This window comes from Sphaeramia orbicularis, chromosome 11, assembly GCF_902148855.1.
Source record: "Sphaeramia orbicularis chromosome 11, fSphaOr1.1, whole genome shotgun sequence".
In the NCBI taxonomy this organism is placed as follows: domain Eukaryota; kingdom Metazoa; phylum Chordata; class Actinopteri; order Kurtiformes; family Apogonidae; genus Sphaeramia; species Sphaeramia orbicularis.
In genome coordinates, this window is record NC_043967.1 from 32,060,735 (window position 1) to 32,084,096 (window position 23,362).

At 35.9% G+C, this 23,362-nt stretch overlaps 1 protein-coding gene across 1 annotated transcript; it reads right to left on the reverse strand.

Moving 5' to 3' along the window:
- Window positions 1–161: 161 nt before the first annotated feature.
- On the reverse strand, window positions 162–22,465 carry kdf1b (keratinocyte differentiation factor 1b). Its single transcript, XM_030147823.1, has 4 exons — window positions 22,291–22,465; window positions 11,671–12,614; window positions 9,584–9,670; window positions 162–4,018 (listed from the first exon to the last, which is right to left on the reverse strand). Exons 2-4 carry the CDS (start codon window positions 12,593–12,595, stop codon window positions 3,924–3,926), a joined length of 1,107 nt encoding a protein of 368 aa, XP_030003683.1. The 5' UTR covers window positions 12,596–12,614; window positions 22,291–22,465; the 3' UTR covers window positions 162–3,923.
- Window positions 22,466–23,362: the final 897 nt, after the last annotated feature.

Here is a 23,362-nt window from a genome sequence, read left to right on the forward strand (position 1 = left end):
GAACAGATTAATGTATCTGAAGAATGTTACTTTAAATAGTCAGGTCACATTTCCTGCCTGTTGGTCTGAACCAGAACAACCAGTTTCACACCATTTTACTATAACTGCCCTGGTGTTATAGGTAAATTCCAGACACACTGTAAACAGACAGAAATTAGTCAGGGGTGTTATGTTCAGACTCCCTGAATACAAAAATCTTTTTTTTTTTTTTTCAATAAAACAGAATGCAAAGCAAAAGAGGATGGATTCCAGGAGACAAAACAAGTTATAATCTGAATCATGTCATTTATTTATGTGTGCTAACTACATGTGTGTATTAACAGAATTACAATAGAGTTCGTGATAAACAGAAAGCATAAGCAAGAGTTGATAAGAAGGAAACGGAGACAGATAAATTCCACGGAACCAGCTGGGCAAATTCTCACCAGGAGCAAACACACAGAGTGGGTCACAAAGAAAACAAACATTCACTTCATAAGTCAGCCTGGGATAATGCCACTAATAACTTAACAGATTACATTACACTGTCAGGATAGCTGCATTTGACTATTGTTTAAAATGTCTTTCATATTGAGGCTTGATGTACAGACAGAATATCAGACACAAATATTATGTAGAAAGGATCAGTGAGTTGGTTAATGTAAAGATGGAGTAAGGTATTCCTGTCATCGGCCAGTCTACGACACTTCACTGCTGCTGCACCAGTGATAGTGTGGAAATATGTCTGCTATTGTTCTGGAACAGGGATCATAAGTATCTGGGTTTGGCAGTTTGAGGGTGGGATACTTGGGCAGTGGATTTCCAAAATAGTGTCAGGAGTGAACTTGTTTTGGAGGAACATTTGCACACAGGGAAGTGCATTGTAGTATTAAAATCAGTAAATCCCTACAAAACAAAACACCACATAAATGGATGTGACATTAATATTCACCCTTACTCTGACACGGTACTTCCAGCCCAACTACTCAACATTTAAAAAACACAAAAAAAGTCCCTCAAAAACCTGTCCTTTCAGATCCTCTGTGTGCAAACATGCAACTACTTCCTGTCATCAGTATTTGCAAGTTAATGTACAGGAATGTCTTGAATTTAAACAAAGTAATGGTTTCTTTCTTTTGCACATTTTTTAAATAAAAGTAAAAACATATTATTTCTGTTTTGTAATGAATGTCTAATATATGGTGCCCCATTTTACCTTACAAAATAAACAACTGATAGATAAGTTTACATACGCTGAAGTCTACCATTCATCAGAATCATTTAGTTAGACCTGTAATCTGCAGTGTCACTTGCTAATGCTAACTCCAATTAGCTCACTAAAGAATGTCAGCAGTTTTAACGGTGTTTGAGTAAATGGCTGTCTCTAAAAAAACATATTTAATCTGTATTTTTTCATTCATCCTCATTCATTCATTATCTGAACCTGCTTTATCCTCACTAGGGTCACAGGGGTGACTGGAGCCAGTCCCAGCTACTTATGGGCAAAGGCGGGGTACACCCTGGACATGTCGCCAGTATTTATAACAAAATTAAAATACATATTTGTGAAGAATGGTTAAAAACACTTAGTAGGGAAGCTACAATTAGCCACTACTGTTGAATGTGAACTAGAATTGATTAGGTTGTTGCCATGTATACACACAGCCGAGTATCTGGAAAAAGAGATATTGTGAAGGCGAATGAAAGGCTAAAACTATTAATTAATTAAAAATATTAATTTTCATTTTCATCTGCCTTTCATCCACATGAAAATGGGAATAAATAACGGATTTCTCTGAATTTCTGTTGGAAAATTTGATGTATACAAGTATCACATCTACAAAATATACAATATAGCCCTAGTTGTTTATCGACATTTTAATCCAGAAAGCTTTACTGTCTGCTTTACAGCTTTTCTGGATGTGTTTAAATCTCAGAAAAGTGCCTTTAAATATTGATGATAAGGACTAGCTGCAAACAAATATGTTTCTGGTACAGATGAGATAATGTCATTGTGCATCAATGCAAAACATTACAGTTTTTCCAGCATCACAGCTGTGAATAAACACCAGCAGGAGATATTTGTTGAATTTGACAAAAACTATACAGGAATAGAATCACTTACTCCACCTTTGAAAGTTAAATTTGCTTCATATTAATCTTGTGTTATTATGTTAATTATAACATTTGCAAGAAAATCATACAATCCACATTTTATGAAGCCAACATAGCAACACAGACACAAATAAATAACTCACAGAGCCACTTATTAGCTTTTCTCAGGACTTTTGCTTTTATAACTACATTTCATGGACAATAGTTGAGCCTTACTATTAATATTCATGTATTATTATTATTGGATGGATGGATTACAATATTTTACATATAATTATGGCTCTTTTATTGCAGCTGAGATAGGGTTGAAAGACCCCCAAGTTACTAAATGGTCTGTGGTTTTTTTCTTTAAACTACTGTTTAAAATGACACTGAGTTTAAACATTTTAAGTGTTCTACACAAAAACCCATTGTTTCTTTGGTCCTACCAGGTTAGTGTACAAACTCCATCCAAGATCACCTTTGATAGCTTTGACCTAGGGCTGCACAATTTTGGCCAAAAATAAAATCCTGATTTTTTTTTCCTCTACAAACTCGATTTTCGACTTTGATTTTTACGGTAAAACTACAAAAGACTACAGAAGTCAGCATGTCGTTTTTGTGAGCAGCCCACAATGCAAGGCACTGCTCCAACCTCAAATCTGTGATGGTATCACATGATGGGCCCACAGAAGTGATACCAGTGTAAGTCAGTGACAGGCATCAGTCATGCGTGCATGGACCACGTAATATGAGTGATCCCCATGTGGTTATATTTAAACTGGGGGATCCATGCGTGGAAAAGACCGACCCAGGATACGCTGGAGGGATTCCATCTCTGCGCTGGCCTGGGAACACTGCGGGATTCCCTGGGAACACTGCGGGATTCCCTGGAGCTGGTGGATGTGGCTGGGGAGGTGCTGTCTGGGCTACTGTGCTGAGGCTGCTGCCCCCATGACCCGGATCAGAAGAAGACAGGACAGTACGGATCCGTGTGGGACAACATAAGCAGTTATATTTGAATTGGGGGATCTGTGCATGAAACCACAGCTTACATTGGTATCACTACTGCAGGCCCATTACAGATTTAACGTCTGTGGTCATTATACAGACTACTGTGAAAGACTCTCACAGATGGGAGAAGTCTATGGTAGCCCACAGGCCCACGGCCCAGAGGCACGAGAGATGAAATTGATCTGATGATTTCCCTTTTTTAAAAAATTGTCCTATTTAGAAAATCCGATTTCGATTTAAAATCGATTAATTGCACAGCTCTTCTTTGACCATCATAGAAATCGTCTTCCACATGGTGAACAATGTCCTAGTATCACTGTGTCTCTTCTATCATTATTGATACATATCACAATGCACATTCCATCATTTATCTAGAACCACTGATGTAAATACAGTATGTTAGAGATCAGCACTGACTCAAAACTGAACTGAGTATAGTGTATAAACAGCGGCAATTTGTTTAGTGAACTACAACTTCAGGTGTCTTTGTGTGATTTCAACACAACAATCTGACAAAAGAATGACAGTTAGGGTCCTCGTTCAAAAGACGTGGACAGAGGTTCTGCTGATATGTGCTTTCAGGATGTGCACTGAATCAAGCAATCCTTCAAATGCATGCATATTTATATTTATCAATCATAAATAGGTACACACAGAGCCCTGAGTTACCTGAAGTCCTTCAGACAATGTGACTTTTCACATTTTTTCCCACGACGAAGTCACGTTCTGTACAAAGAGCTTAGCTAAGGCTGTGCAAGTAGTGTCCCCTTTCAATACGTGACCTTGTACACACAGCACGGCCGATTCAAGCATAGACTGCCAGTGTGGGGTCGGAATCATGTTCTCACAGAAGTGCGAATTAGAGGAGCACCTGAAGAGTTTGTCTCTGTGGTGGTAGGTGAGTAGGTGGTTGGAGAGTTAGAGGAGTGACCTGCAGGAAGAAAAAAAGAGGGAAAATGAAACAACAAAAAAAAAAAAAGACTAAAACTGTCATTCTACTGCGTGACATAAGTGCATTAAAGAAACGCCTCAATGAAAGATGTCTGTAGGTTCTTATTTGCCCAGGTCATCCTTCTTCTTGGTAGTTCTTCTCGGTTCAACTGGAGCTAAACCAGTCCAACTGAACCGAGAAGAACTACCAAGAAGCCTCAATGAAAACAGACACTGTACCTCTGCCAAGGCCCCATAGTCCTGTAATTTAAATAAACATCTTACAGTTGTGCTCATAAGTTTACATATCCTAACAGAATTTGTGATTCTTTGGCCATTTTTCAGAGAATATGAATGATAATACAAAAACTTTTCTTTCACTCATGGTTAGTGGTTGGATGAAGCCATTTATTATCAAACAAATGTGTTTGCTCTTTTTAAATCATACTGACAACAGAAACTATTCATATGACCCTGATCCAAAGTTTACATACCCTAGTTCTTCTACCCCTTTAACATCAATGACAGCTTGAAGTCTTTTGTGGTGGTTGTGGATGAGGCTCTTTATTTTCTCAGATGGTAAAACTGCCCATTCTTCTTGGTAAAACACCTTCAGTTCCTTTAAGATTTGGGGTTTTCTTGCCTGAACTGCATGTTTGAGACCTCCACAAAGTGGCTGAATGATAGAGGTCAGCAGACTGAGATGGACACTCCTTCACCTTCCCTTTTTTCTGCTGTAGCCAATGACAGGTCGACTTGGCCTTGTGCTTTGAGTCATTGTCATGTTGGAACATCCAAGACCGTCCCATGCACATTCTGTCAGGGTATGTAAACTTATGAGCACAACTGTAATTCATAATGTTGGAAAATGTGTAATAGAATACCAAACTCTGTCCCATTTTACAGATCTCCTCCAAAATCATATGGTTTCTACACACTTTCCATACGTTTCCATCCCAGACTTAAATGCTTCAAAGGTGGAATTGTAGTTTTACTCCTCTGTGAACCAGTCAAGTGTCATCCACATCTGTCAGACTTTCAAGACATTTAATAAAAGTACATTTCATGGTGCAACAGAGGTCTGTACTATTTTGATCAATAACTACAGTGAATCATTTCTAGTGAGATAAATGTATGTGTATATTGACTGTACATCAATACTGGCTGACATTAGTAAATATTGGCCAGTATCAGTGTGGGCATATAAGACGTCTTTCCATTCATGGCAGTGACAGATATTTATTTGTGTTTTTTTTTTTTTTTCATTATTTATATCTGTGTTCATTCAGACTTTAAAACAACTATTTTTAACATTTATAATATAAATTTCTTCATTAAGGGATAAATAACAACAAAATAAAGAAGCATAACATTAGAATTGATATCAGTTTTTGACTAACATGTCATTTTGCATTGGTAAATTGGCATCTATATGTATTGCACATACACATTAGACATGTTTGTGAAATTTAATCACAATTTGAAGATAAATTATTGGATAATGACTAAAAATGCATTTTAGGCTAACTTTAACTTTAACCTTTGTTGATTAAAATCTAATTTTTTTTTATTCAAACATGTTAAAAACCTACTCCTCAAGGAGAAACCAATTCAGTCGGTAATATTCATATTGTATCTGTAAATACCTCAGTGATTCTCATTTCATTTCACCTTGGGACACTTGTTTTCCAGAGGTCAGGGGTCACAAAGCTTTATCATTGGACTATGACTATGCATTCAGAGCATGTTACTCTGACAATATTCTATGAAAATGAGTAAAATTTAACATCACAACTGTTTAACTATGTTTATGTACAAGTAGATAATGGGCTGTTTTTATTTCACAGTTTGGATTCCAGCTCAGATGAAAGGTATTTAACACTATGACATCTCACTACACAGATAAAACTCTTATTTGCATTTTAGTCTGATACTGGTGCAGCTCTGTGATCAGCTGGGATCATTTTCCAGGAAATCACCCCACATATGAACATGTGACACCTGAGCAGTGTGTTTCTGAACTAGTTCCCTGTTTTAGATAAAGATCAACCATCAGTCTGACCAGAGGACGACCACTGACTGAAGGGATGCTTCAGCCATTTTTGTTATTTATTTTTGTACAAGATCCTTAAGAGCAATTTGTGAAGAGTATTTATTTTTAGATATTTATTGCAAGTCACTGTGTTATTGCTTTTAATGGTTTTTATTCTGCTTTTATACTGCATATACCTTATAACTTTTATTCTGATTGTATCTTTTAATCAAATTCCTACATACCTGAATGTGTACAAATGGCAAATAAACTATCTTATCTTATCTTCTTAATCTTAACACTCATTAGTAATTGCTGCATTGAATAAAATTACATGTAAATGCTGGGTAATGCAACATCTAAACAACAGGATAGTATAGTAGTAGTAGACTGATTCCAGCATTTTTATTGGCAGAAAATGCAGTATATACTTAACTAAGAGGAGGTATGCAAATGACATTCTTTTATTTTGTTTAAAGTACAACTAAGTCCAAGGTGAGGTCATTCTATAAGCCTTTTGGGTTTCTGACCTCACCTGCACATTTTCATACCCTTCTCTCTATCAAGAGAGATATGTACATGTATTTGTCTTATTTTATACTGTATGTGCAAATAAATAAAGAAAAAACTATTACCAAAATAAAAACATTAAAATACCTATTGTAGAACAAACTTATTATGATAATTGATAGAAAATGGCAGCATTGTTAAAATTTGTGATAATTCAGATTCTTCTTTAATTCAGAAACAAGGTTAGAGGAGTTCTGTTAGTGTGATGACAACAAACCCTGGTATTTTCTGTACTAGGGATGTGATGAGGGCAGCTTCTGTGGTTAAATACAAACACATAAATACATGCACATGGGTACATCATGTTTACAGTACTGACTATAGCTGACCCACAGGCTGTACTACAGACGTGGACATCGCCACCATGATGGTGGATCACCTTTTTAATTCAACTTGGTATTTTGGGTGTAGTGATCTTGTTTCCTGGAGGTTCTGGTACAATTGACCATATTTCTGCAACAGGGTGTAACTGAAGCAGAGTACAGGCTGAAACTCACCAAATTAACACTACTGCTAACCTTCTGAAAACACCCAGAACACTGCTAACTGTATTCATCAAATCAAGGGGCGGTAGAGCGGGTCGTCCAAAAATCAAAGGGTTGGCAGTTCGAATCCCACTCTGTCCTAGTCAGTCCATTGTGTCCTTAGGCAAGACACTTCACCCTCCTCACCTCCAGCGTCACTCACACTGGTGTATGAATGCACATGAATGTTTGAAGGTGGTCGGAGGGGCTATTTGGCACAAACTGGCAGCCACGCGTCTGTCAGCCCGCCCCAGGGCAGCTGTGGATACAAACGTAGTTTACCACCACCAGAGGGGGAATGTGAGAGCGAATCAATAATGTAAAGCACTTTGGGTGTCTTGAAAAGCACTATAAAAGTCTAATCCATCATTATCATCATAATTACAATGTGCAACAAGTGTTCAGAGAACGCAAACCTCCGCCAAGCACCCTGAACGGTGTGCATGTGTGGATCGACTATTTCTTTTTAAATTAAACAGTTTCCAGGTTGTTCCATACAGCAGAAAAAGTTGAAGCTTGGTACCAGTCATGTGTATATCAAATTATATTAAATTCCAATCAATATTTGTTGAGTTATAATTAAAAAATGTGTCATAAATAGGATTTTCAATGTTAAATTGAAATGTCCACAGAGTCCACATTCCACGGTGGATGTGGATATTTTTGTGCTAGATACAAGATATTGTTATAAGCTATGGGTGTATCAAATTGGAGGCTAATCGGAGTCGTCTTGAATTTTTTATGAATTTTTGAAAATTTCTCAATGATGAGAGATAGGAAAATTTGAGATTTTGTGACCTTGAACTTTGGCCTACTTGACCCAAAATTTAATGGGTTGGTCCCAGGGCCTAGGCCTATCTGTGGGTAAAATTTGGTAAAGATGGTTGTAATAGTTTTCCCGTAAAGTTGCTAACAAGCAAACAAACAAACAAACAAACACGCAAACAAACAAACATACAAAGCAAAGTGATCACAATACCTCCTGGCAGAGGTAATACCATGTTTTACATATACATTTCCAGTCACTTTCTCCTCGCCCTCTATACCCATTATTTATTATTATACTGTCTGCAGTCTGCTTTTCTATCTAAAAAAAAATTTAAAAATTGTGTGTTTGTGTCTATTTAAATATGCCTTTATTATCGATCTTGTGGATTGGAATTTCGTTCTACATGTCATATATTGAATGAAAATAAAGAGTCTTGAATCTTAACTATGACTGGGTTAAACAGCAGCAAGTAATTCCAGCTACTTAATAACTGCTAACACAAATAGCAGTGTTTGATAAAGGAAAAGTCACCTTTGTGTACTGTACAAACGCACAACATAGTGCTGGCCTGATGAGCATTTGATTTAGGAGGACCTATTTACAAAACCAGACCATTATGTTTTCATTGTGTACTATAATCACTTGAAAACAGTTGTCCCTGTCATGGGAGATGACAGCAGGTCAACTCCCATGTCTGTCATGTCTCTACAGCAGCCCACAACTAATGTCTTCTACTTTTTTATTTATTTGTAATTAGTTTTTATTTTAATTAGTGTGAACAAATGGTGGTTCACCAAAGAGTGGAGAAAGCAAAACAATGACAAAAAATTAAAAATAAAATAAAAAGAAGGGGAAAAAAAGCAATAAATAATATGAAGATGATAATACCAGTAATATTATAGTAATAACAGCAATAAAGAATAGTCATAAAGAGAAAAAGTGGAAAAAGATGATGCTGATGACAATAACAACAATACTATTATTGTAATCATGGCAGGAATAATATAAGGCAAATGAGTAATAATAATAATAACAATAATAATATTCATCATCATCATCATTATTATTATCATAATTAAGAAGAAGAACAAGAATGAGGTAGCATAACAGCAATAGTCAAATGCCATATACTTAGATCTTCTGTTTTGGTTTTATGGAGGGTGGCATCAAGCGTCAAAGTACTTTATTATAACCTAATTTTTCTGGGTGTGGATCAGAAATTTATCCCCTTAAATAAAAACCATAGAATATAAAAACCAAACACTGAGTCTCATAAGGGCCTTTCATGCTTTTTGTTTTCAGAAGCAGCCAAACATGTTCATATACATTCATAGAATTTAAACAAGTATCACTGACTGAGAGAGTTAGCAACAGAGACCAAACCCATCTTGTACCAGGCTGTGAACATGTTTACTTCTGTTGGAATTGTGGGTATCTTATCACAGGGGTGTATGGAAACTGGCTCTCTTTGCAGGAACCACAGGTTTTGGCTCCTTTGTGTTTGCTTGTGACGGTCATGTTTGGTCTGATTCCAAAACAAATCTCACTTTGAAATAAACGGGACTTGGAAATGTGCTTTATCACATATGACTTTATTACACTTTTAAAATGAAAATTTTTAATCTGATTTTCATTAAAAAAGTCGCTGTTATACTGTGTGGCAGTTCTTACCTCCATTGTTCCTGTACATCTCCCTGGCGTACCTGTCAGAGGAGGTCTGGTCTGATATTTGGATGTTTGGACTTGATTTGTAGTCATCTTAAGGGAACAGGAAGTAAGAGTGGTGATTAACAATGGCAGAAATATGCTTGATAATGCACTAGGACATTACTTTAAATGTAGAAGTGATGTTCCTAACTCTCAACATGAGGGGGAAGTCTCAAACCAGAACACACTTAGCACCAAAACCTCCAATGAATCAACACTATGTATCCACAGACTGTAACATTCAGTGAATAAAGTATAAAACTCATTGTTTACACACATCTGTTTATAGTATCAAGAATTCTTCTGCAAAAACTCACACCTGGTTATGTTGACAGTCTGTCAAAATAACCTTGTGTCTTATAATCTTCATATGCTGCATCACCTGATAGTTTACATCACAGGTGTCAAATATTTGGCCCGGGGGCCAAATCCGGCCCACTAAAGGGTCCAGTCCGGCCCTTGGGATGAATTTGTGAGACACAAAAATTACACTAAGATATTAACAATCCTTTTAGTTCAGGTTCCACATTCAGACCAATTCAATCTCCAGTGAGCGGGACCAGTCAAGTATTATGTTTATGTCAGGGCCAGATTAACACTTCATTGTATCCTGGGCAACAATATTCAAGGGCCCCATCATCACAACCCCAGGATCCCTATAATCTGGCAAAATGCAGAATAAGTTCCAGGAATATATGTAAATATACCCCATACTTCAATATCTAACTATCATCAAATTCATTTTGATGTACAAATGTGTAAATGCTCGTAGAACTACAAGTGCACCACGATAGCCTCTTGTCAAGGCCACTCACTTGCATATGATGATTTGAAAACAAAACACATTAGCATCAGTATAATCTAAAATTGATCCACTACATTAGAAAGAGAGGGAAGTGTCCTCCATTTTCACAAAAAATAAATAATGGCAATGGCTCCGGGCAGCGGACAGTTTCATTTATAAGCAAAAGATAACCAGATATTTTCGTTATGCCCGAGCTACCCAGGGCCCTTCAGAGGTCGCGGGCCCCTGGGCAATTGCCCAGTTGCCCATATGGTTAATCCGGCCTTAGTTTATGTGTATGTTTATGCATTTGGCAGACGCTTTTTTCCAAAGCGACTTACAGGGGAAAGCCAATTAAATCACTCAATCAATCAAATTTTATTTATATAGCGCCAGATCGCAACTATCAAAATAACATATAAATCCAAATGTTTCTCTTTGTAAATGTAAATATTTTCATGTATTTACACTAAAACAAAGTATAATTTTGCAAAAACTGTGAATAACCTGAACAAATATGAACAACCTGAAATGTCTTAAGAGAAGTAAGTACAATTTTAACAATATTCTGCCTGTTACTCAATGTTTTGTGTATTTGTAGATCCACTGTGATCTGTAAGTTATAATGTACATTTGTAAATGATAAACTGAGGCAGAATATTTTTTCAGTTTGTTCATCTTATTCACACCTTTTGAAAGTATAGTTTGTAGATGTAAACCTTTTCATAATATAAATTTGCTTTTTTCACTCTAAAACAGAGAAAAGTTTGGAGTTGACATTATTTATATATTATTATGTTATTATTTTACTTATTCGGCCCACTTCAGATCAAATTTAGCTCAATGTGGCCCCTGAACTAAAATGAGTTTGACACCCCTGGTTTACATTATCACTGTTAGCTTAGCTTTTAGCTTAGCCACAGTAAAACCACACCTCCATTTCCTGTACGGTTTGAGTTCTTAATGAAAGATCTGCTTGAAATCATCCAGACAACACTATTTCTCGCTATTATCACTTTCTTTGACTCTAAAAAAGTTGTTTCTTTGCGACTCTCCTGCTATCAAATAATCCCATGGCACTTTTGACACCATGGGAGACGAAAGCAACTAAATAAATTCAGTTTATGTCTCTATATTCATAACTCACTCTACTGATACTGTTAGATCACTTTTGAATATTTGAAAATAGAAATACTTCATATATCCCCTTGAAGGCTTTCATTACTATTTGCCATCAAACGTGAACTCATGAATCATTAAAACATACTGTTATTGCTGAATGAAAAGGACTGGCTGTCCTTCATGGTCTCGTTGCCGCTGTCCGACAGTGTCCCCTCCGTCCTGGACGGGGTTGGCCTTTTCTTGGTGCTCTTCCGTGTGCTGATGCGGATGATGCCGCGCACCAGCCGACACTCCGCCTCCTGCTCGTCCATTTTGTGCTCCTCCGCCAATGAGTTGATGAGTTGGTTGATGGCCTTGCTCTTTTTCAGAAACACAGAGTCTGAAGTGCACCGGGCCAGCTCCTCGATCTGGTACTCAGAGTACAGCTCCAGCAGCTTCTTAGCAATCAGAGAGTCCACGTCCTCAATGTCGTCCTCCCAGTCATCCAACCTCATCGATTCGTGGAGGGACGACTGGCTGAACTCTATGTGAGCTCTCGCTGCAGGAATGCGTGTCACAGGTTTGGTTTCGACTTCTAGATACTCTCTCAGACTGTCCACTTTGACTCCGGCGATGTGGATGTCCTCTAGCCATTCGGGACTGTCTTCGTCTTTGTTGTTTCCTGCGTTCACAGTTTTGAGGCTTACCTTCTCCGGTTCATCTGGGGAGCTCTCGTTGGGTGCCAGGCATGGGGCGAGGATGGAGCGCTGGCAGACCCGGTAGAGCCCACAGGTCAGGACACTGCACACAAAGGTCCTACAGCTGTTTGGTGAGTCGCAGGGGTTACAGGACTGTGCTGAAGATTGAGGCTCAGCAGAACCAGGGATGAAGCCAATGGTCTCAGACTCCTTCCCGTTGGCATCCGTCAGGTCAGCTTTGTGGGTCGTCTTTGTGGTCTGGGGTCTGTATTCCACCGGATCCACGCAGCGTTCCTCGTAGGATGACCTCTGGCTGCTGCTCCGGTTCAGCCCATGTCTGAAACTGCCGGGCCCAGAGCTGAGCCTCACACTCCCACCGCTGCCCACCGACATGACCTACAGGCTGCAATGTCTGGACAAACAGGACAACAAATGTTAACAGCTGTCTACACATATCTCCTAAAACCAGCAATAACCTTTAACCACATAATTATAATTACACACAATATTTTTGCACACTTATTAAGTATATTTTTTTAATTATCATATTGATAATATATTGTCTAGTACATATTGTACAAATTGCCGTTCTAACTTTATGTCTTACTAGAGCAGTGGTTCCCAACATTTTTTGGCTCCTGACCCCGTTTTAACATCACAAATTTCTGGCGACTCCAGACATTCAAAACGGATATTTTTTTTCTTTAAAATTAATTTGTTTTTGATCATGAAATAGTTTGCTATACTATGTTGCAAATAAACATAAATTTTAGATGACATTTAGTCTATATAATGTATATTATTATGGACGGAGGCAGTAAAGCCAGGTGTAGATTACTGCACAAAGTGAGAATTTTATTTTCCTTGGTCAGGATATGTACAGTCAGTCCAGCTTGGATTTACAAGGCTGACAATTAATACTGATCAAACAAGAACTCAAACTATGAATTATGAAAGAGCTGCAGCATCTGAAACTGACCACAATGAACATTTGAAAGATAAACAGTACCACAGAGCTTCAGTTTCAGCTTCACAGTTTATGTCTTTTATTGAGACTGTCTCTGTCAACTCACCATATATGTTTTATCAGTAATTTCTTTCTTTTTTTTTTCTTTTTTTTTTTTTATCAATTACAAGAAATTTCAGGTGACCCCAGGTGAATTCCAGGAGACGCCATGTGGGGTCCTGACCCCAAGGTTGAAAAACACTGTACTAGAGTGTTTTAAAATGTATATTTGGTATATATGTATATATACATATACATTCAGAGCTATATATAGAGCTTTATATGTATATATTTTTCTTTTTGGTTGTATTGATAATTTCATTCCTGCTACTTCTTTATTATACTTGAATGGAACGACTCTAACACCCAATAATTTCCCCCTGGTATTAATAAAGTATTCTGATTCTGATGAACATAACAGCATGATACAGTCTCACCTCAGATAATAATCAAAACTTCCCCAAATCATAAAATAAATGGACAAAATAACAGAATTCCATAACACAGCAGTCAGAAGGACAACGTAACAAATCACAACAAATCAGTTCCATCCTCTGTTCATCTGCTTTCACCTCCTACCATCAGACGCTGCTGTAAAGTCCCTCTAGCCAGAAAAAAACAAACAAAACCTCTTTTGTTTCTATTGCCATTGACAACAATAATTTCTCCACCTGTATTTTATTTTATCTAATCTAGGCAATCATTCATCAGTTAGCTGAATATAATGTATATCTTATGCTAATGTATATTTTTATTCATAAATCCATCTATTATTGTTTTTATACTGTAATTCATTTATGTAGACTTGCTGTGTGTTTTCTTTTTTTATCTGATGGTGAATCAGACATGTTGACAGATAATAAAATATTCTGCTTCTGAATTGAAATCAGTAGAGCTATAGATAAAAAGGACCGTGAGATTATAGAGAAATGCTTCTTGTCTGATTTGTAGAACATTTTCCAGCCCTTCATATTGACACAGGCGGGACATTTGCATTAAAGCAACACAAACAAACATGAACTGGAATGAACGTGACACAGAATGAGGACAGAGCAGTCAGCGGTCAGACCCAAACAAATGACTAGTTCTGCCACATGGGTACGTTTCGGACACAGATATATTCAAGCATATGCAATATTTGTTGCTCCTGCCTGTTGTTGTGATACATCAACTTGGACCAATCAAGTCTGACCTGGTTTACACATAAATATACTTTTACCCTACACAGATAGCTAACCCTGGAATAGTCTGGAGGGCCTCCTATTGGTACGGTTGGATGTCACACCAATACTAATATCAATAAATACTGGTTTCTAAATAATACGTTTTAGTACTGAGCAGCGACAGCAGCACTGAGCAGCGACAGCAACTGGAATCAGATTCCACCAGCCAGCCACCAAGCTAGGCCGGATCCCACACCACCAGCAGCCAGCCACCAGGCCAGGCCAGAACCAACACCACCAGCAGCCAGCCACCAGGCCAGGCCAGGATCCAACACCACCAACAGCCAGCTACCAGGCCAGGCCAGATCCAACACCACCAGGAGCCAGCCACCAGGCTAGGCCAGAACCAACACCACCAGGAGCCAGCCACCAGGCCAGGATCCAACACCACCAGGAGCCAGCCACCAGGCTAGGCCGGACTCCACAAACACCAGGCTGGAGGGGCTGACAAGGGACCTGCAGGAGTTAAAGACAAGCTTAGAATACACACAAAAGGAAGTTGATGCGTTAAAATCTGAAAACTCTAAGCAATCAGAACGTGGCAATTCATTGTAGTCAGATGTTTTAAGAGTGTGTGATAGTCTGTTAGCTGTGACTGACAAGATGGAGTATCTGGAGGGTCAGTCCAGGCAAAATAACCTGGTTTTTGAGGGAATCGTGGAGTGATCTGGTGAAACCTGGGCAGAGACTGAAGAAAATGTAAAAAAGGTTTTAGCTGAAAACCTTCAGATGCACCAGGGGATAGAAATGGAACGGGCCCACCGCATAGGCAAGCCTGGAGGGGACAGACCCAGACCCATTGTGGTGAAATTTTTTAGATATAAGGACAGAGCTGCCATTCTCCAACGCACCAAGAGACTAAAGGGAACAAAAATTTATATCAATGAGGACTTTACTGATGCGGTGAAAAGGAAAGAACTGATGCTGGAATTGCGAGCTGCAAGACAAAAAGGAGACATTGCCTACCTTTGTCACGACAGACTAGTTATTCATCCACGCAGTAGCACGCCAAAATAACATGGAATAATGCAATCATAAACCAGGTATGCAGACACTCACTTTTCTTTATGGCAACAGGAACAATTTATACACATACTGGACTCAATCATTTACTACAAAACATCACAGAGCATGATGAACTGCAGTTAAAAAACTTCCAGTACACTGAACATCATTCACATAATACTGAAAATGACATTGATCCGGATAACAATTTTTTCTCTGACATCAGCAAAAGCTATTATACTCAAGAACAATTTAACAGCTGCATCAAAATGGACAACGGTTTATCAATAATCCATTTTAACAGCAGAAGCCTTTATGCCAACTTTCATAACATCAAATACTTTTTAAGTCAATTCAAATGTATTTTCAATATTATAGCTATATCGGAAACCTGGTTAAATAGCAGTAGGGGTATGGATTTTGGAATTGAAGGTTATGAGATGGTTTACATTAGTAGACAAAACAAGAGTGGGGGTGGTGTTGCTTTGTTCGTAGACAGGAATCTTGATTTTAAGGTAGTGGAAAACATGTCAACAGTGGTGGATAACATACTAGAATGTGTCACTATAGAAATATTTATGGAGAAAAAGAAAAATGTCATTGTGAGTTGTATATACAGAGCACCAAGTTCTAATATTGACCTGTTTAAAGATTGGATGGAAGAACATCTTTCAAAAGCAAATCAAAAAGTTATGTTCATTTGCGGTGACTTTAACATCAATTTATTCAATCCAAATCAACTGACAGAAGAATTTATAAATACAATGTACAGTTATAATTTGTTTCCAAAAATCACCAGACCCAGCAGGATCACATCTCACTGTGCAACATTAATCGATAATATATGGACAAATGTCATAGACAATATCACAATGAGTGGATTATTAATAAATGACATCAGTGACCACTTGCCAGTCTTTACTATCTACAAGAACGACTACAGAAACACTAAGATAGACAATGGATATTACTACAGACGTGTCAGGACAGAGGAATCTTTGTACAAATTAAAAAATGATCTACAAGCATTTGACTGGGAACCAATTTATAAAGAGGAACATGTAGATAAGACTTATGATAGTTTTCTAAGAATATTTAAGGTTTTATATGATAAACATTGTCCAATCATACAATATAGTAGAAGAGGAAAACATAAGGATAATCAATGGATCACAAAGGGGTTAAAAAATGCATGTAAAAAGAAAAATACAATATATAGAGAGTTTATAAAATATAGAACTAAGGAGGCGGAAAATAAATACAGGAAATACAAAAATAAATTGACAAATATTATGAGAATATGTAAGAAGGAATACTATAATAAAATACTAGAAAATAATAAAAATAATATTAAAGGCATATGGAATGTATTAAATAGTATTATTAGAAATGCTCCTAGTAAAGAGAACTATCTAAATTATTTCATTGAAAATGATATCAATATCAGTAAGAGGGACCTGGTGGTGAACATGTTTAATGAGTTCTTTGTTAATGTTGGACCCAACTCGGCAGATAAAATTCCTGCTTCAGCAACAGAACCGAGTAATGTAGTATCAACAGATGAAAATCCCAATTCAATGTTTCTCAAAGCGACTGATGAAAAAGAAATAACAGAAATTATTAATAAATGTAAAAATAAAACATCAACTGATTGTGAAGATATCGACATGATAGTTGTGAAAAGGGTCATTCTAGGCATTTCTAAACCGTTAACTTACATCTTTAATTTGTCATTCCAAACCGGGACATTTCCAAGTCTAATGAAAATGGCTAAAGTCATACCATTATACAAGAACGGCGACAGACACCACCTCACAAATTACAGGCCTATTTCTCTTCACCCACAATTCTCCAAAATCCTCGAAAAACTCTTTAATGACCGATTAGACATATTCATAGAAAAATACAAATTACTTTCAGACAGTCAATATGGATTCAGAACCAACCGATCAACATCATTAGCATTAACTGAACTCACTGAAGAAATCACAAATTCCATAGACAATAAAAAATTCACAGTTGGAGTTTTCATTGATTTAAAAAAAGCATGTGATACTGTAAATCATGACATTTTACTCAATAAACTGAAACAATATGGAATCAGGGGAGTGGTGCTGAATTGGGTTAAAAGCTATTTGGAGAATAGGAAAGAGTTTGTGATGATGGGAGACTGTCGTTCTGAGTGTTTGGGTATTGTATGTGTGGTGTCCCCCAGGGGTCAGTGTTGGGACCTAAATTGTTTTTAATGATATATGTAAAGTGTCTGAACAAATTAAATTTGTCTTATTTGCTGACGACACAAAAATTCTGGGAAGCGGTGAGGATTTGCAGAAACTTTTGTACATAATCACTTCAGAGCTAAGTAAAATTAAGTTATGGTTTGACAAAAATAAGTTGTCAATAAATTTGTGTAAAACGAAATTCATGATTTTTGGTAAATGTAAAACCAGTAATGAGGCAAAGGTACAAATAGAGGGTGTAGACATAGAAAGGGTGAATCAAAACTAGTTTCTGGGAGTGATAATTGATGATAAAATTTGCTGGAAACCTCACATAAAACATGTACAAAACAAACTATCCAGACGCATCTCAGTCCTGGTCAGAGCAAAGGGGATATTAGATCAGAAATCCCTTCAGATTTTGTATAATTCATTGCTCTTACCCTACTTACGTTACTGTTTGGAGGTATGGGGAAATACATATACAAGTTCAATACAAAGAGCAATAAGAATCTTTCACAATGTTGGTTTTCGTGAACACACAAATCCACTATTTTTCCAATCTAAAACTTTAAAACTCATTGACCTTGTGGAATTCAAAATTATTCAAATAATGTATAAAGCAAAGAATAACTTACTGCCGGGCAATATCCAAGAAACGTTTTGTGAAAGAGAGTGAGGCTATGATTTAAGGGAAAGTTAAATTTAAAGATTCACAAAGCACGCACTACGTTAAAAAGTTTCTGTATCACCATCTGTGGAGTAAAATTGTGGAACAAATTGTGTGTAGAGATAAAACAAATATCAAACATATTTCAGTTTTAAAAAAGATATAAAAAATGATTCTTGAGAGGTACAGTATTTAAGAATGACAATGAGGCCTTTTTGTTTATGGCTGATGTTGTACTGATAAATCTGCTGTAGTTATTGACAAAAATGGTCGAATTGTTGAGTCTGTTTGTATGACTGTACTGCCATGATCATATTGTTGGGTGTAATTCAGTTACTGCATTATGTATTTGCTGTGGTTTGATGTTAAAATTAGGAAAATATTATTGTTTGACTGTTGTATCAAGTTAGTGATAAAGATGTAAAAGCACTGAGGGGTAGGATTAAATAAGTTTATACTTCTTCCTACTCCTTTTCGACCATGCAAAATTCAGACTTCTATGTGCTTGGAGATAGATTCTGTCCTTTTGAATGTTTTATTTTGTTTTTATTTTGTTTTGGGTTTTTTTGCATGTTCTAAATAAATAAATAAATAAATAAAATCCAGGGACAACAGATGAAAAATAGCCATTAGGCTAACTCTGGTACATTTACAGTAATATTGATGAATATATATTGTCCAAGTTAAATAAACTACCAAATAAAATAAAGTAGGGCTGTCAAAATTAATGCAATAAGACAGATTAATCCATCATAATGATTAATCTGATGAAAAACTTTAATGCAGTTAACCCATCTGTAACGCATAATGACTCTGAACATCTCTGCTGACGCATTTGAGGCAGTTTGCCCAAGTAGAGTTAACATCGCGCATGAACAAATGTGCAGTTGATCCAGTAGTGACAGGCAGCAGAACCAACCCATAAAAATGGAAGACACTAAACAGCACATTGGTTCTCTGGATGGAAATATGAGGACAAAAAACCCGAGATGGAACAGTTGTTTACAGTTGTTTTGTTGAAACTGTTAACTGTGTTTAATAAAACCCATTAAGTGCATACATATTCCCTTCTTTCTTGAGTCTGTTTGCTCATGCTAAATGAAATGCAACTGATATAGATTAAAAACAAATTATATTTATTTAATCAAAATTAATCCACAGCAACACTGTGATTGATCTGATTAAAAAATTTTAGCATTTAGACTCTGACTAGAAAATGGCTAAAAAGAGACATACCCACTATGAATGACTGGATTGATGTAGTGTACAATATATATGTCATGGAGAGAATCACATTTAAGTTAAGATGTAAAACTGATATTTTTTACTGAAAATTGGTCAAAGTGGCTCACTTATATTGTAACTGTGAGACCGGACTTTGTATAATTTCAAAGGATCCTCAAACTTTACTGTAAAGGAAAAAAATAATATGGGTATACGAGTATACTGATGCATGTGTGTGATGTATGTATATGTGGACTAGATGCTGCTCTAAGGCTAGACTCTCCTCCCCATTGTTTATTTGTTCTGTATTGTTTTGTTAGTGTAAGTATTTGTGTTCTGTTTTCTCTCAAAAACAAAAGAAAAAGCAAATAAAACAAAACAAAACAATATATATATATATATATATATATATATATATATATATATATATATATATATATATATATCATTTGGCACCACTAAAATAAATAAATAAATAAATAAAATATCAATTTCTCATTTTACAAAAGAGAAAAACTACAGTTCACATTACAGTCACCTATTTTTCATCTTATTTGCATTCTTATACACTCATACATTTTAACCCTTTCATGCATGAATTATGAGAACCTTAATTAAGACTTTTTTCCCATGTGTTTTATTCCTCTTTACGCATGAAAAAAAAACTATGACTGAAATTTTTTTATGAACCTATTTTTCATGAAGTTCCAAAAATGTCCACTCAGCTGGACACCATGAGTTTAATTTTTGAAGCAAAGAAACATGTATTTAAAACTCATCATCAGAAAGTGATACACTGTGTGTAAACTATGAAATAAAATCCTTTTTAATGCTGCTAATCTCATGTTTTCTCACATTTTAACAGTCTGTAATACTAGTTATTACTCACTCAGATAATATGCAAAAAAAAAAAACCCTGTTAATTACAGTCTAATAACAATTAGCAACTGATTTACACTCAAACATGTCAGTGCAGATCAGGTTTATCTAGAACAGCAAAATTACAGTAATGGTCTGAATGTCAGTGTATTATTATGGGATGGTGCATAAGTGTCCACTGTGTTGGCTGATATGGAACTAAAACAACAAAACCCATGAATATACAAGAGAACAGCTGGAGAAGAACGGTCCACTGGAGTGACCACAATGCATGAAAGGGTTAAACCCTAAATCTGTTTAATACAACTTGATGTTGTCTATTCATATCTGTGACACTCTGCTATGCCATTTACCGGTTGGGTATGTAATTGCACATCAAAGAATACCAGACATTTTATGATTCCCAACAGTATTTAGGCACAGCTCAGGCAGTGGCATAAAAGTAATGAACTTTGGCACTTAGCCCTGCTATCAATACCCATTAATTGGTTTACCTCCGCTTTATTTTAACCTACGAAAGTGTACATGTTCATATTATATCTTAATTAAATATTTAGATACACACTCAGATATGAGGAAGTACCATTCATTTGTCAGGATTATAACTGAAAAGGTCAAAGGAAAAGAATAATAGAAACTATTAAATGTGCCATTAGATCAGACATGATCACTATCTGCATTTTCATATGACGTTCTGCTCATAATGCAGTGCTCTGTTTAAGTTAAATATTAAAGTTGGAGCTGATATGGGATCACAATTCAGTTTGTTAGGGAAAACCAAAAATCACTTGTTGCCACCTAAGGGCATCTCTCCTCTACAGTGAAGTTAAAGAGCTATCCTCAGGTGGCACATAAAGTAACCAGACTGGTTCTCTGAAGATGTGTAAGTACGCAGAACTATCAGTCTATTGACATTAGAAGAAGGTTGTATGATGCCAAGGGGGTTTTACTCATCTATCTAAACATACAGTTGCGGAAAAAATTATTAGACCACCAAAAGTAGACAAAAACAATAGTTATGCAATCAAATACTAACTCATGTGTGTATCATGTGACTAAAACAAACAGAAAAGAAAACATGGAATGCCTAAAAGCACTGTTTTTGTCAGTACAATGCCATAGATACTGATGTAAGAACTTTTTATCAATGTGTGTTGTGTCCTGTTGTTTTATGCATATTTATGGTACTTGATTAACCTGTTTTTATCTTATAATTTAATTATTCTTTTAGATGTAAAGCACTTTGGGCTTTGTTATGTTGTTGTAAAGTGCTATAGAAATAAACCTTGATTTGATTTCATTTGAACTGAAGTGATTTTGGTTATTATCAAGAAAAAACATGGAAAATGGATAAATATCAGCTCTGAAATTAAACTATTATGAGCAATTTTTATTATTATCATTATATTTGTCCAAACAAATGTACCTTTAGTTGTACCAGACATTAAAATGAACAAGAAATTGAAGACAGCAAGGGTGGTCTAATAATTTTTCAGAAACTGTATGTGAATAAATTAGATAAAAACATCCAAATAATGCCACTTATTTATTATTATTATTATTTTTTTTTTTTTTTTACAGGATATCCACCTTTAATGGCTGTGCGTCCTGGATACTGTTTACAGTTGTCAGATCATGTCCAAATACAAACAGGTGATACGGACTAAGTCGTGTTTTATTCTATTAATTTCCAAACACATACTTTTTTAAAAAATCATGCATTACATTGTTAACATTTGTCCCACATTTGTATCTCATTCTGTTTCATGTATTAACATTATTTTCACTTTCATGGCGACTTGTCATTGCTGCTCTTTTCCTCCATTAAAGGACTGTCGTAATTCTGTCCAAACTTTACTCACAGTGTACACGGTTTATCCACCAGCTGACTCCAAAACCGACGGTGTCCTCAGTACATCACACCACACCGGTTTATTTTTAATCCACTTGCTACGTTTCCTCTGTCAACATCGCTGCGAAAAAAACACACGTTTCAGGAAAGTTTTCGATCAAATCCGTGTACCTGCGCGTCAAGGTGGAGAGAGCGCACCAGGTAGAAGCAAAAAGAGGCTGGATATCCGGTCCGAACATACCCTTCAAAATAAAAGACCAGAGTCCAATAAGGATCAGAGTTTATATTAGTAATACATTCAGAGGGTTAGATAAGGAGGAAAAGAAATAAGACAGACACATGACACCAGTGGCTCAAGGTGGTTAAACCAGTTTAGTTACTGTTGTATTGATTTGTCTCAATCTTTGAAGTAAAAAAAAAAAAAAAGAACCAAAAAAACAAACAATAAAAGCAAACCAGTTTAGTTACTGTTATGTTCATTTGTCTCAAACTTTGAAGTGAAAAAAGAAAGAACTAAAAAAAACAAACAAACAATAAAAACAAACCAGTTTAGTTACTGTTCTATTTATTTGTCTCAAACTTTGAAGTAAAAAAAAAAAAAAAAGAACTAAAAAAAACAAAAAACAAACAATAAAAGCAAACCAGTTTAGTTACTGTTATGTTCATTTGTCTCAAACTTTGAAGTAAAAAAAGAAAGAACTAAAACAAACAAACAAACAAAAATAAAAACAAACCAGTTTAGTTACTGTTATATTTATTTATTTGTCTCAAACTTTGAAGTGGAAAAAAAAATTAAAAATTAAAAATAAATAAATAAAAGCAAACTAGTTTAGTTACTGTTATATTTATTGTTTATTTGTCTCTGACTTTTAAGTAAAAAAAAAAAAAAAAAGAACTAAAATAAATAAATTAATAAATAAATAAAAGCAAACCAGTTTAGTTACTGTTATATTTATTTGTCTCAAACTTTGAAGCAAAAAAAAAAAAAAAAACAACAACTAAAATAAATAAATAAATAAATAAATAAATAAATAAAAGCAAACCAGTTTAGTTACTGTTATACTTTTTGTTTATTTGTCTCA

What these genes read in the sequence shown, in the direction of transcription:
- kdf1b (XM_030147823.1), bottom strand. Translation starts at nt 12,595, where the DNA reads ATGTCGGTGGGCAGCGGTGGGAGTGTGAGGCTCAGCTCTGGGCCCGGC. An exon ending in CTTTTCATTCAGCAATAACA is followed by an intron (nt 9,671 to 11,670) that starts GTATGTTTTAAT and finishes TGTTCCCTTAAG; the next exon opens with ATGACTACAAATCAAGTCCA. An exon ending in GATGTACAGGAACAATGGAG is followed by an intron (nt 4,019 to 9,583) that starts GTAAGAACTGCC and finishes TTCTTCCTGCAG; the next exon opens with GTCACTCCTCTAACTCTCCA.